Source organism: Zalophus californianus, chromosome 15, assembly GCF_009762305.2.
Source record: "Zalophus californianus isolate mZalCal1 chromosome 15, mZalCal1.pri.v2, whole genome shotgun sequence".
In the NCBI taxonomy this organism is placed as follows: domain Eukaryota; kingdom Metazoa; phylum Chordata; class Mammalia; order Carnivora; family Otariidae; genus Zalophus; species Zalophus californianus.
The window spans coordinates 11170154-11185410 of NC_045609.1; the positions used below are offsets into that span (position 1 = coordinate 11170154).

The window sequence follows — 15257 nt, forward strand, 5'->3', positions numbered from 1 at the left end:
TTCCTTGCCTACACAAACAATGTCAGGTAAAGAATGCTAAATGACTTAATGCTTGAACCACTTACATGTTTGTTTGTTTTTTTTATTTTCAGTTACTTTAAACTTAGAATACTTTTGTACTATTAGAACTTTTAACACGAGGAAATTTATTAAGCATTTTTACTCAATGTAGAATTAATCTTGACTGTTAAATGGTTTAATGACTTTTATATCTTTCTTGCCTTACACAGACTGATTTTTTGATTTTTTTGATTTTTATTTATTATGTTCAGTTAGCCAGCATATAGTATATCATAAGTTTTTGTTGTAGTGTTCAACGATTCATTAGTCATGTATAACACCCAGTGCTCATCACAACATGTGCCCTCCTTAATAGCCATCACCCGGCTACCCCATTCCCCACCCCCCCTCTGCTCTGTAACCCTCAGTTTGAGTGAATGAGTGAAACCATACGATAATTGTCTTTCTCTGCTTGACTCATTTCACTTAGCATAATCCCCTCCAGTTCCATCCATGTCGATGCAAACGGTGGGTATTCACCCTTTCTGATGGCTGAGTAATATTCCATTGTATATATGAACCATGTCTTCTTTATCCATTTGTCTGCCGAAGGGCATCTCAGTTCCTTCCACAGTTTGGCTATTGTGGACATCGCTGCTCTGGACGCTGGGGTTCATGTGCCCCTTCTATTTACTATATCTGTATCTTTGGGGTAAATACCTAGTAGTGCAATCGCTGGGTCATGGGGTAGCTCTATTTTTAACGCAGACTGATTTTTTTCTCTACATAAAAGATCTTCTTTTCCTGGATTTATGGCTTAATATTGTAGATAATACATGGGTAAATTTCTGTAAGCTATCTAATATTCTATGGGTTGTTTTGGTTCTAATTCACTTAAAATATATGGGGAAAATCAAGGTCAAGCTTTCATGAATTATATCAGTTTTTCCAATATTCCCTGATAACTTGTGAGTTAAAAAAGTAACTTTTAGAGAGGAGGTCATTAACTTGGGAATCATGAAGCCTCCAACTAGTCTGCAAAATTCTACCAGACCATATGCTTATCAATTTTTCTGAGAAGATGGCTTTAATCAGATATTTTAACAGATCCACGACTTAGAAAAGAATAAGACAATGGCTGTCCAGAGTGCTCTGCTCTCAGTACAAGAGCATCCTTACCAGCACAGCATGGTGGAACCAAAAGTCTACTTGCCATCTCCTACATTTACCATGACTTCCTGTTCTTCTTGTATCCAGTCTATCATTCTCTGCCCTGTGTGTTTTTAAAAGCCAGCTACTTTTCATTGGCTTTGTTAACCTTCACTTATGTTTGGTGAATAACTTCGTTATGGTTCAGGTTTTATAGCTCTATACTGGTTCTGAGGTAGTTAAAGGGGCTTTGAGGAAGAATTGAAGAGAATAATGGAATCAACATTTGGTTAATAATAAACTATCATTCAGCTTCACTTCTGAATTGCATGGTGTTGAAGAGAGCTCTTTGAAATAAGGATAAAATTTTCCCTAAACCCTGAATGCAATGACAATCAAGAATAAGCTTCCTAGGACGAATACACTACAACGATATTTTCTCTTCAATATGATAAGTGCTCACACCAATGTTATTCCTCCAAACCCAAACCCGCTTTCATCTTATAACCCCATTAAAACATACTGCTAAATCTTCTATCAGTTTATCTTCAAAGTAGTGTTCTTCTGTTTCAATCCAAGACTTTTCATATCCCTGAAGAAAGAGATTGACAGCCCGGTGCCTAAAAGATAAGCACAATTTCAAACAAAGAATTTTTTAAATACACTGGAAAAGTATTCATTAGTGCTTTATCACTGGACTTTCCATGCACTAAGAAAGATAAAACAGCAAACTTCCTACTCATGATTGCAGAGGCAATACATCGTAGTGAAGAAGGCAAGGCTTCTCCGATCACAGGCTGACTTACATTCACATTCTGGCTCAGCCATTTCTAAGCTTCACAACACACCGGCCAAGTTATTCACTGTACCAACTTTCACTCTTTCCATTGATAAAACTAGGAGAACCCCATCTGCACTTCAGTTTTGCAAGATGTAAAAGGAGAGAAGCAATGTAAAGCACATTGGGTAGACAGATGGTCATTAGGTAGTAGCTATTATGACATAAGGTGGCTCTGGATAAACCCTGTACTAAGTGTTCAGAAAGGAATTATTCAGTGTTTGAGTTAAGATTCGGTACAAGCCCTGAGGATTACAAAACAAAATGTATTACGTGAACTTAATAGGAGTATGTATCCAAACACTAAATCCTAGGATACTGAAGATAAATGGTTGCCTATGAAATAAAAGAGCACCAAAGACTAAAAGAATCAATAAACTCATCATGAAGTTGATGAGAGGTACACATAAGACTCCACCATAAGAAAGGATAAAAGAAAGTCATGACCATAAGGAAACATCCTAAGAGAATGTCAGAAGTGTTAAAAGGAGACGTGCCATCACAGGATGGAAAGCTGAGCCTAGCGGTACTAAGGGCGGGCTATGCAGTCATGAGGCATATGGTCAGATAGGTTTACAAAGAGTCTGGAAAATCAATGGGAGGAACTGACGATGCGCCTGGAACTGCTAGAAATCGTCATAAAGTCCTGTGCATGAGACAGGCATGACAAAGGATGGGACAGCCGAATCACAGGAACAGCTTTCGCACAATACACTTGCTAAGCACTCACAGAAATGCCGATTCAATAGGTTGAAGCTTGGGTGTTTCTGAAATGAATTTGAGTGTATTTCCCCAAAGCGCCAGCTTTGAGAGCCACCACAAAAAGGGATACAATTCTGAAAAGCTTTCATCAGAGGGAGTGGATCAGCAGACTCTGTGACATTGGGAAACGAGCTCGGAATCTGCTGCCATCAACCTGATAAGAGGCGATAAACAAGTGAGCTGAAGAGGTGGCCATCAAGGGAAGAGTATCCCTGTGAAGCAGATCAAAGAAAAAATCTGAAGGAACTTGGAGAATGACTGGACGGGAGTGACCAGAAAAGGAGTAAGACAATGAATTCAAAGTTAATGTTCTAGTGACTAACTGGTGACACCGTAACGGAGTCAGAGAATTTAAAAGGCGCACATGGCCTGAGGGGGAAATTCATGTGTTTTTGTACTCAGTGAGTATGTCAGAGCAAGGAGTCCAGCCGTCTTAGTGAAAGGGGAATGTGTGAAGTTTGTTTGCTTTTTTGTTTTGTTTTACTCCCTGACTCATTTATTTATTCAAACATGTACTGAAAGTCAGAGTTCTAGGTACTGAGGATATAAAGTTGAACACCACTCTAAAGGATCTCAAAGTTCGGATCAGAGAGACAAATAGGCCCAGCGCTACGGGAACGTGCCCACAGCTAGAGGTCTGGAAAAGCATCCTAGAAACAAAGAGGAGGAAGCATTCCATCTTCAAGGAGTGGAAGAGCCTGCTCCGTAGGAGAGATGCAGCTGAGCCGAGTCCTGTTTACCAGATGTGGGGATGATGCCACTGACACAAAGGTCCGAGTGGAAAGGGCACAGTTTCTTGGGAAAACTACAAGGAGGCTGAACTGGTACCTCAGCCCTGAAGGCAGACTCAAATGTACCAGGTTATTTCTCTATTAACAAGTACCCCGCTGTAAGAGAAGGTAGGGGGTCTGTTGAACGCAGTGACGTTATTGCCATGAACTAGTTCCATATCAGTTCTTCTCCCCAAGACAGACAATCCCCCAAAATAATAAACAACAATTAACACGTATAGCGTTAAGTTCGGCTCTAAGCACCCTGTACCTCAACCCATTAAGTCATCTGAACAAGTCCACCAGGCAAATCTCATCATGGTACACCTGAAGAAACTTGGTCAGGTAAGAAACTTGACCAATGTCAGGCAGCCATCAGCTGAGATGCCAGGATTCAAATCAAGGTAGTCTGAGTTCCTAATTACCGCACCCTGCCTTACACATGTGAGCAGATTTTCCTCAGTATTTAAGGGTATTTAACAATCACACTGTAGACCACAGTCCTCTGGGAACACCCAGCAAAGAAAAACAAACTCAAGTATTACACAGAAGAACCAAAGCATCTCTCCCATCTCTCTCAGACTATTGCACTCATGTTACAATGGACGCTACATTCCTACTGCTTAGTAGGGAAAAAAATAACTTCAATCTATTATAGACATTAAAAAAAGTCTGACCTTGGCAGATTGTATAACGGAGCCATCCGGAAGCAGGCTACCACTGCCCTTTTCCTCTGTTTGGATAACAGTTTGTGCCAAACAGCCTTCTTCGATCTCTGTGGATGCTCCACCTGAGGTAAAAGGATACAAAAAAAAAAAAAAAAAATTAAATATTTAAACCCCCGACTACCCTCAAAAACATAATAACAGCTGTGCCTTTTAGATTAAAAACTTTTGGAATTTCAATTCCAAAAGCATCTTGCAATTATTATGGAAAAACCCATGTCCTAGAAGTAACCCAATGCTAAATTGGAAATAGGTTTGAATGTTTCATATTTTCTTTAGTCAAAATATAATATTTCCCCAGTAGTGTGTACTTAAGAAGCTATGTCATCTCTAAAAATCAAAGAAATATAAAACCATTCTACATAAAATCATGTTTTCAGAATTTGGTTATGGTTCTAAAACATATTTTCTGTCTACACAAAAAATTAACCTACTTACTTATGTATCCATTTAAACCAATTCTTTCCTAAGAGTTTACAGCAGTCAACAGGAATAGAGGCAGACACAGAAAATTCTACCAAAAATTCAACTGTTCCTTAATAGGATGGAGAGAAGATGACAAGGCTTTGGGAACACATTACTAGGAGTGAGGTAAAGAATTTAATTTTGCAAAAATGTTAAAATACGTAATTATTTTGTTAGAGAGGGACAAATGAGAATTCAAAGTTGTAGTAAATGAGGCAAGCAAGCTATATATTTAGCTAATGGTGTTTGGAGCTCCAAGATGGAAAAGAGATTAATTATAAGTATTAGAGAGAAAAGAAACCCAACATGTAATTCTAAATTAATTAGTAGTCTCTAGGTAATTGAACACTGTACTTCCCAGACTGTAATATCTCCGGCGCATACATGTAGATTTCTGGAAGAAATAAAAATGTTGCGTTAGCTAAAAAAATAAAACTAAAATCTATTATCCTTTGCAGTAAAGGGTCAAAATATGCATGTCATAATGCATATTATGCATAATGCATAATGCAACAATGTCTGGACTACAGTGGTTTAGAAATTTTAACGAAGCAACTTGTATAATTGGAAAACACTTATTTCTGTGATGGTCATCCCTCCACAGGATCAGTAACCACTTTCTGACAATTGTCCTCTTCTGTTTTCTTCTGGATGACTGTGTTAAGTGAATCAAGGGTAGTACTGTTCAACTAGATCCAATGCATTCAAGTTCCATTTTGAGATTCAGTCTGTACAGACTAGCTTTCTGTGGGAATCCGGCACTCTGATCGGTGTGGGTGACAGTCAACAATTACAATAAAGTACCGAAGCACTGAAGATCCAGTTGCGAACACGGTAGAAAATGTGTCTGTCATCATGAAGCTTACCACTTGGCAGAGCATTTTATTATACATGAAAAGTCCCTGAATAGTGAATTTTCTTCTGTCTGAATGCCGGGAGGTGCTGATGTGTTAGCATGGCTTGAGTTTGAGTATTAGGAAATTGCAAGGGGACAGGTTACTCTCATGGGACCAATGACCAGATGTGCAGTATAAAATATACAATTGCAGGGGCACCTGGGTGGCTCAGTTTGTTAATCCTCTACCTTCTGCTCAGGTCATGATCCCAGGGTCTTGGGATCCAGCCCCACATCGGGCTCCTTGCTCAAGCAGGGAGCCTGCTTCTCCCTCTGCCTGCCACTCCCCCTGCTTGTGGGGCTTTCTCTCTCTCTCTCTCTCTCTCTCTCTCAAATAAAATCTTTAAAAAAAAAAAGAAATAAAATATACAATTGCAAAGGTTGCTGATATGGGAGATAAATTAAATCAAATATCTGCTACCCACCCACTGTTTTCGCACTGAGTTTAGCAAGTGAAGATATTCTTCGCAAGCTACTCAATGAATGAGGGACAAATTAACATTAGAATAGAGGTATTGAAGGCATGAATTCCTCTTGCAGCCCATCTTTCACTCTTTATTCTAGTCTTTGGTAATTGATGATTTCTTTTTACTCATATTCTTAACAATGTGAAGAATAGTTGACCTTAACTAAAATCTGACCCCCTTACCTTTTCCTAGAAAATTCCTTTAAGATTATGGGGATCACCTACTTGGCAACGAGACTGTCTGGACTCCTTATATAGTCTATTCAGCACATTTTGTGTCCCGGCACATCTGTATCATTACATCTTTATCTATTCACGTGTCCACATGCTCTACTACGGCATGACCTACTTGAGTCGAGAGACAGCATTCAATCCCCAGAACCTGCAGAGTCTAATGCTGCCATACAGTAGTGCATACAATAAATGTTCATGGAGGGAAGGGCTGCGTCATAGAATGAATCTCACTACTTTACATATGACTTCGTTCATTACGATTGAATACAGTTATCAGTATATGTCGCTAGAATAAAACAACATCAGATTTCAATAAGCTTCATTTAATGTTATCTAAAATTCATTCAAACAAATCCAGACATGCGCATGAAAACTAGGAAGAATTAAAACCTTACAGTACGGGGTGCCTGGGTGGCTCGATTGTTGAGCATCTGACTCTGAATTTCAGCTCAGGTCATGATCTCAGGGTCGTGAGATCGAGCCCTGCCTCAGGCTCTGTGCTGGGTGTGGAGCCTGCTTGGGATTCTTGGTCTCCCTCTCTTTGCCCCTCCCCCCACCCTCTCTAAAAAAACAAAACAAAAAAAAACCCTTATGGTAGGAGTACCTCTGCCAGACATAATCCTCCAGTACACATGAAATAGATATTTAACATTCTTAAATATGTATATAATGCTGGAAAAACAACTCTATGACTTTATATGTCATTTAAAATTTCATTACCTTAAGTCTCATCACCTGCTGACTGATAATTTGTACTTACTATTTCATGAAAATATTATGGAAATATTTAGGGGAGTATTAAGTTTCCTAAATTTTATTACATTATTAATAGTGTGGTGTCAAACAATGTAAATACATGTCGATAGCCATGTGGTTTAAAGGTATCCTAGTTAAATTTCATCAGGTGTAGTGATAAATTGTACGCCATGGGAGAAGTTATTAATGTCTGAGGGGCACTTGTGTAAGGAAGAAGGAAAGTAAGAGGCTACTACATTAGGTGATATCCTTATGTTATTCAACTGGTCAAGGCAGGGACAGAATCACCAGGTAACATAAAATAGGAATCAAAGAAAAATGTTTGTTATTGCTATGCCAATATGGTCTTCAAAACATTTAGGTGACAAATCTCATCCTGAGATGACATAGGCCCTTTTATTATTTTATGTTTGTTGTAAAATGAGAGAACTGTCATGTCAGGTGAGGACTGTCATGAAGGCCCAAGGACAGATCACACTGTTGGGTTCACACTGAGCTCCCTCACTTGGTGTCATTCTGCTGAACGGATCTCATGAGACACAGGGATGCTGTCTCTGTATCACAGATATATTACCTAAACCAGAAGATTCCTTACACAACAATATAACCCATGGATGGATAATGTTTCAAATATTACTGGTTGGGGAATTGCTGAATAATGAATGAGGAAATCAAACACATAGGGAACTTTGTAGTTTAAGGCAGGATACAACTGAAAATTTATATAAAAACACTATTCTCACACAATTTTCATACCAATGCACTGCTCTTCTCTAAATGTAATATGTTGCTGATCTTGGAGAAAATTAACTCAAAAATATCTCTAATGAAAGGTACAGCAAATGACCAAAAAAAAATTCAAATATTAAACTAGTGAGAGCATCTCAAACATATTGTTATGAGCAGTAATAAAAAATGATATGTAGAACATGCAATCAGGTAACTCTTGAAATTTTTGTTAGAATGATTTAAAATTAAATATACAGTCCTATTTATCTGTATAATCACAGAAATATTTTGAGAAAAGACAAAAAAACAAAGGCTGTGATATCCCAAAATACATTAGCTCTATATTGCTACAAAAGTTATAAGCTTGGAAATTTTGCTTATTAGATATAAGCACCCCTTAATCATATATTCTTTATAATAAATATGCTAAACATACATGTTTTTTTGGCCTACAGCTTACAATGAATCATTTAAAATGCGCTTACATGGTTAAGGCAAATACGATAGAATCAATGCAGAATCTAACCTGCTCAAGATGAAAAAGCACATTGGCTATATCTAATACTCTTTCCACAGTCTTCTCCGGATCTGATGGATCTTCAGTCCTGTTTGGTAAATCTTTGTAAAGAGCCATTTGCCATCTGATAGCAGGATCCTCCAACTGCAGAAAAAATGAAAAAGTTTCAAAAATACAAGGTTACAACCCAAAGGGGGGAAGACCTACTTTCTTGAGTGTAGCCCAGTGTCAAAACTCTGTGCAGAGATCAGTGATCTCGTACTCATGAAATTAATCATCTAGTGGAGAAGACAGAAATTAAATATGTACAATTGTGATGAAGGCTACTCAAGAGAAATATAAGGTATCATGAGCTTCAACTTAACCTGCTGGTGGTTGGTAAGATTCCCCTGAACAAGGGAAGGTTTGCCTAAGACGTAAGGATGAGCTGGACATAGTCAAGGCAAGGAAGTAGACAAAGCAACCTTCTATCTTTCTCTTCCCCTTTCACAAACACTGAAAGATCCACATACTTACTTTCACAGGCAATGATACGGGATCACACTTAACTATAAATAGAGGGACTCTACAACTGAGTTCAGTTTCACTGAAACAAAGATATCAATATAAACTGATGGAGGGCTAATAAAGTCATATTCTATAATAAAGGAGTCTTTTTAACACTGTCAAATTTCCTGAGTGGGAGATATAACTGAATTCTGTATGTTTTTGAGAAGGATTATTATAAAATCATAGAAACTGAAAAATACAAGCATCCTTACAAGGAACAGATCACATTACTGCAAAGAAATAACATAGAAATAACTATGTCATTAAAAACAGGCAAAGCAATCCCCTTATATTTCTCTTCCCCTTTCAAATTTCCATTAAGAATGGGAGACAGAGGGTAATGAAACAAAGGTAAACGGACAACATCTGAAACTTCACAACTCCTAGTCTGAGAAAACACAGTTGGAAATGTGAAAAATAACTTTCACCTAGAGGCAAACACTGAATGACTTGTAAACACCATTTGTCCTTTGATAAAACGAAATGTTTTCTCCCATATACTTTTTTCGTCCGAGGACTGTGTTTGGTACTTCTGAATTTTAATACACGTTTACTTGTATTTGGCAAGATAAGTAGAAACTTTATTCTTTCTAATATAAAATTACTCCTTCTGGCTCCCAGGATTACCAGTCCTACAATTTCAAGACAATATATTTGAGAAGGTGTTAGGAACAAAAGAATTCATCTTCTGTTAATCTGTATGGCTCCATAATATGTGTGCCTAACTCGCAGAAACAAGTATAGACTGAAATGTCAAAGAGAAAATCTATGTATTCATCACCACTTTCTTTTCATGTCTCATTCATTCTAAAGTGAAATGTTGATTATGAACGTGTTTCTTCCTCTGCTCTTCTTTCTTCCTGATTCCCCAGTACACAACATAAATTGTCCACAGTACTCTTACAAGTAACCTCTAGAATATAATGGAAGAATTTCCTTCTGGGGCACCTGGGTGGCTCAGTCATTAAATGTCTGCCTTCGGCTCAGGTCATGATCCCAGGGTCCTGGGATCGAGCCCCGCATTGGGCTCTCTGCTCTACAGGAAGCCTGCTTCTCCCTCTCCCGCTCCCCCTGCTTGTGTTCCCTCTCTAGCTGTGTTTCTCTCTGTCAAATAAATAAATAAAACCTTTTTTAAAAAAAGTTTCCTTCTGCTTCTTCAAGACAACCTTTTTCATTTGATTACTTCCTGAGAGAAGCACAGACCCTTCCTTAAAAGGTACTAAACATCTCCTGACTCTCCTGACTCTATCTGAGTCCCCCAGGAGACCCTTGACTACATGATCTCCGCAAACACATGTAGCATAAACCCTTCACTCGAGGTTTAGTTGGAAGATCTATTAGTACATTTTAAAATGTTCAAAATCTTTTAGCCATCTGAAAAGGGATCAAGCTCTAATAGGAATTTATCTCCTGTTCTAGACAAGTTTATAACTAAATGTATGACTGAGTACATACACATCAAGGTGCACAGGAAATTTGTTTTAATATTTGTTTCTTGTGAATATTGGAAAGGTACATCTCACCTCTATCATATTGTAGTCCTAAGTGTTAAAGGAAAAGAATATGGTTTTGATCTTGGAAAGAAACATTTTAATACCCAGAAAAGCAAACATTATATTGCAGTCACTACTTTTTGACATTTGGACATTTTCATAATTGAGAAAATTCTCCAGAAGGGACACCAGAATGGAAGCAAATACACTGAATCAAAATAATAAACTGCTAGATTTCATACATAGGAGGTTCCATAAACAAATGAACAATTTATCTCCTAGTATGAGAAAAATTCCAAATAATAGTATATGCTTACTGGACTGCAAAACGTACTTCTAGCATTTTTTTTTTTTTTACCCAACATTAATAAGTAGCTGTTCTCATGATTTCCATTCATGTTTTCCTTCACCTCCCTAGGTAAATTCATTTATTCCTATTATGGCAATTCTTAATATCTCCTATGTATTAATGACTCTTAAATACACATATTTAATTTCTGGTCACTAGATGTAAAAGTTTAAATTCTTATGGACACCTGTCTCCATGTCTCCAAAAGTCCTCAAACACAGCTAGTGAAGGAAATTTCCAACCTTTATTTCAAATCATGACAGAATTTCTTCAAAGTCTGAGATTCTTTGATGATCTACTTTAAAAATCCATCATTTGTTATCTTGAGAGTCTTTAATACCAAAAGGTTTACAAGCAGAATAAAGACTGATTAAAGTATTATATTTCTACTTTCTTAACTGCTGAAGTAACATTATATGTAGTACTATTCAAAGAGAGATTAACTAATTCATAAATACTAAATGTGGTTAAATTTGGCTTACCTTGCCTTGTAAATGAATATTACTGCGGATCATATCTCGTACTTCATCCTCAGTGTCTTTCTGTCAAGAAATAAATGTTACCTAAAAGAAGTCTTACAATGAATGCATCAACTGTCACAAGTCAATAGAAATAAATCTAACTGCTTTTGAAATAGTATATGTCAAAATAGACATATTTACAGGATTTAAATACATGTCACAAATTTGGGGGAGGTCCTTTCTCAGACAATTTCTTGATACTGCCGTAACTAGAAACAAGATAACAACCTACTTTATTTCTACAGTAAGTGCCGCTAAGACTCAATGGAACAGAATTTCCAGTTCACAAGAAGTGGGAGAACCATGTTCCCTTGCGTTCAAACAGAAGTATGTGTCCATTATTCTCTGAAATCTCCACCAAGTAATTTTGGCACTTAATGATATCCCCCATGCTCCAGTAATAACAAGGAGCATATCCTGAGAATCAAATAGTAGAACAACCGTCAACAGAACCGCATCCGTGCAGTCCAGTCCGCTACAACATCCCCTTAATCATCTCACAGTATTAAACTCTAGATATACAGAAAGGTGCTTCATTCAGTGTGGGAACAGGCAGAGGAAGAATATGTGCTCCAATTTCCCTAAATATAAAATAGTAATCCCAATGTATATTTTTGTAAAATTGCATCTTTATAGGCATGAAGAGAAAACACAGGGGCCATAAAGAGATCTGGAAAACTTAAATTTCAAAGCTTGCAAAGGAGAAGAGCTGCTGATTTAAAAGTCAACACCTTATCCAGCCACCATCAGCACAGTAGATGATTCTTCTAACAGTGAAAAATTACCCCTCAAAAATTTGAAGAGACGTTTCATAACAAATTTTATATAGGAGTTCATACGGAATCCATTTTTTTTTTTCCCACTACCAGGAACTTGTTTACATCTTTTCTCTATGGTTCCTGAGTAGTCCCTGAAGGTGATTAACATAATTTAGAAATAAAAACAGCCACAAAAAAAAGAGGCAGTCTTTGTATCTGAATGGTAGAGTTTACACAGAGAAACTGCTTAATAGGACATTTAATGCCAATGAAATATTGACACAGAGCAGTGAGCAGAAGGAGTCTACACATTTGAGAGTTGGGAGGACAAGTGATCGTCATCGCTGGTGTGCACAGGAAACTTACCATACTGAATCGGTTTTTGGCCAGAGCAATGAGCTCCTGGTCCCCAGGGGCACAGATATTCAACCCAATGGGCAGCAATCGCTTCAGAGCTGCTACAATAAGAGAAGTCTGCATGGAATATCGATCTCCTTTGCGCTTCATTTTCTTCCTTTCCTGATCAGAGACAGCTGCCTACAGAACAAAGCTAAGTGTTAGAATTTGTGACTGCTTTTCTCAAGTTCAGAACTATGAACCTCTCCTAACTTGTCTGTGGTTCCATCTTCCTTATTTTCAGTTCCCTGTTTTTGAGACCTATTTCCTTCTTAGCATCCCTTGCTAATTTCCAAGTCCTACTTTCAGCTTCCCAGGTCATTACCATTCACTGGTGTGCTTTCTACACACTTTCAGAAGGAGAACACACATTGCAATTTTAGAAGAGCAGACGGATATATGAAAAATCCATGGGAATTTCAGATATAGTATGTTTTGTAGTTTTCATTGCTTATGAGGAAAAAATGTGAGAATATATGGTTTATTTTTGTTTTGACAGATGCTTGCTTTGAAATATGAACTCTTTCTCTCACACACAAGCACACGCTACATATAAAACTATTAGAAAATATATTAGCCTTTTATGTAATCTGCAGACTTGTCTCCCTAGGGCATTAACCCCTCTCTAGTGGAAACAGATGTAATATACTAATTGGTGTAACATAAATATTCAGGATTATCTCTGGATGACCTGTTTACATCTGAATACTGCCATGCTACTTGAGGGTTCTTTTGTGATTTTGGTTAAATTTTATGTCCGTGCCTCAGGGTCACTTTAAATGCAGGGTCTAATTTTCACTGGGTAATGAGTTTTATTCTATTAAGGGGGTATACTCAAACATCAAAATTAAAATAATTGTCCCATGTCCACTTCTTTGTGCATGTTAAATTTCTTTGTAGCAATAAATCAAACACTGAAGATATTTTCGGGATAGTAACATACTGTAATAGGTTTGGCCAACTGAGAAAAAAAACAGAAGAGAATTTAACATACAAATGATTGGCTTTCCCCACAAAGAGACAAAATCTATCACAACATGTTGAATTTTTTCATATTAAGTAGGAAAATAATTGTCATCATAAAGTAATGGTAGCTTATATATTGATATTATGTAATGTATTTACTATGATATATATTATATATTGATCTATCAAACCCATAATATCTTAACTATAGCAATGAAATTATATTAACTTTCCAAAGAGATGTACTTATTGAATGGATCCTGCTCTTTACCAATTTGTAAGAGATTAATTTCAGTAAGTTTAGGAGAAAAAAAACCAATGGATAATTATTTGTACTATTAAATTGATTAACCCATTAAAAAATGGATCAGTGGTTTTAAATGAGCTCTTTGCTAAAAGGAAATGCAACCACAGTGATAAAAATAATTACCCAAATAAGGAACTGACACCCTAAAAATTAAACAAATTGATACAAATTACACAAACATATTTCTATCCAATTCTGGTAATTTCGCTTCAGCAAAACAATGTCCTACAATACGTTAATGTCTACATTTTGTTGGTGTTGCGGTTTTCTTTGATTTTAACTTGTAAAGTTCTTTTGGGTTTATGATTGTGTAAGCACAAGGAGCTTTTACCTGGTTTGATAAATATTTAAGTGACCATATAATAAAAATAATTAAAATCAACACTAAAGGCAACTATAAATTGCTCAATTTTGAGAAACACCAGATCAATAAATTCCTACTTATGCTCAAACAATAATCTTGCATCATATGCAACAGGAAATCTTGCCGTAGGAGCTGCTGAGTAATTTGAGCAGAACTGCTAAAGCTACTGAATTTGCATATTTCATTTTCAACCAATTCCTAACATTTGAATCAGAGAAGATGAATTTGCAATAGCTTGGTCAATATATGGCCATACTTAGAGAGGAAAGTAGGATAAACTGACCTCTGTCATCAGTCTCCCTCTGTCTCTCTCTCACTCTCACACACACAAAAATAGCTCTAACAATCTCACCTAAAATAATCTAAAATTTAATAGAGATCAGGAAAAAAGGGAAGCATTTTCTAATACTCCTACACTGAAATAGCCTGCCAAAGCAAAATAAAACTCACAGATATTTATTAATGGTTTTAAAAAATATTATAGACATATTAATTATAAAAGTGAGCCTAATGATCAAAAAGACAAGAGATAATAAATGCTGGCGATGATGTGGGGAAAGGGAGCTCTTGAGCGCTATTGGTGGGAATGCAAATGGGTGCAGGCACTGTGGGAAACAGTATGAAGGTTCTTCAAAAAATTAAAAATAGAAAGATATGATCCAGCAATTACACTGCCAGATATTCATCCAAAGGAAATGAAAACAGGGTCTCAAAGAGACACCTGCACTCTTCTGTTCACTGCAGCATTATTCACAATAGCCAAGATCTGGAAACAACCTATGAGTTCATGCATGGATATATACACGGGGTGGGGTGTTATTCAACTACGAGAAGGAAAGAAATCCTGCCACTGCAACAACATGGGTGAATCCTGAGAGCATTGTGCTAAATGAATAAGTTAGACAGAGAAAGACAAATACCATATGATATCACATATACGTGGAATCTAAAAAAGCCAAACCGAGGAAAACAGAGAGCAGAGTGGTGGTTCCCAGGGGCTGGGAACTTGGGGGGCAGGGTGGGGAATGGGGAGAGGCTGATCAAAGGGTACACACCTCCAGTTATAAGATAAATAAGTTCTGGGGATCTAAGGTACAGCAGAGTGATTATAGTTAATGATCCTATGTTATCTCCTTGAAAGTTGTCAAGAGAGTAGATCTCAAGTGTCCTCACCACAAAAAAACAGATGGTAATTATTTGACATGATGCGGGTATTAACTAATGCTTTGCTGATAATCAAGTCGCAAT

At 37.1% G+C, this 15257-nt stretch overlaps 1 protein-coding gene across 1 annotated transcript in view; it reads right to left on the bottom strand.

The window, feature by feature from the left end:
- Window positions 1-15257, bottom strand: part of RYR2 (ryanodine receptor 2) — a 732757-nt gene that overhangs the window by 95265 nt on the left and 622235 nt on the right. Inside the window, 6 exon segments of the mRNA XM_027588196.2 lie at window positions 1673-1769; window positions 4197-4309; window positions 5068-5103; window positions 8316-8450; window positions 11180-11239; window positions 12343-12513. Of these exon segments, the coding sequence (XP_027443997.2) occupies window positions 1673-1769; window positions 4197-4309; window positions 5068-5103; window positions 8316-8450; window positions 11180-11239; window positions 12343-12513 (612 nt within the window).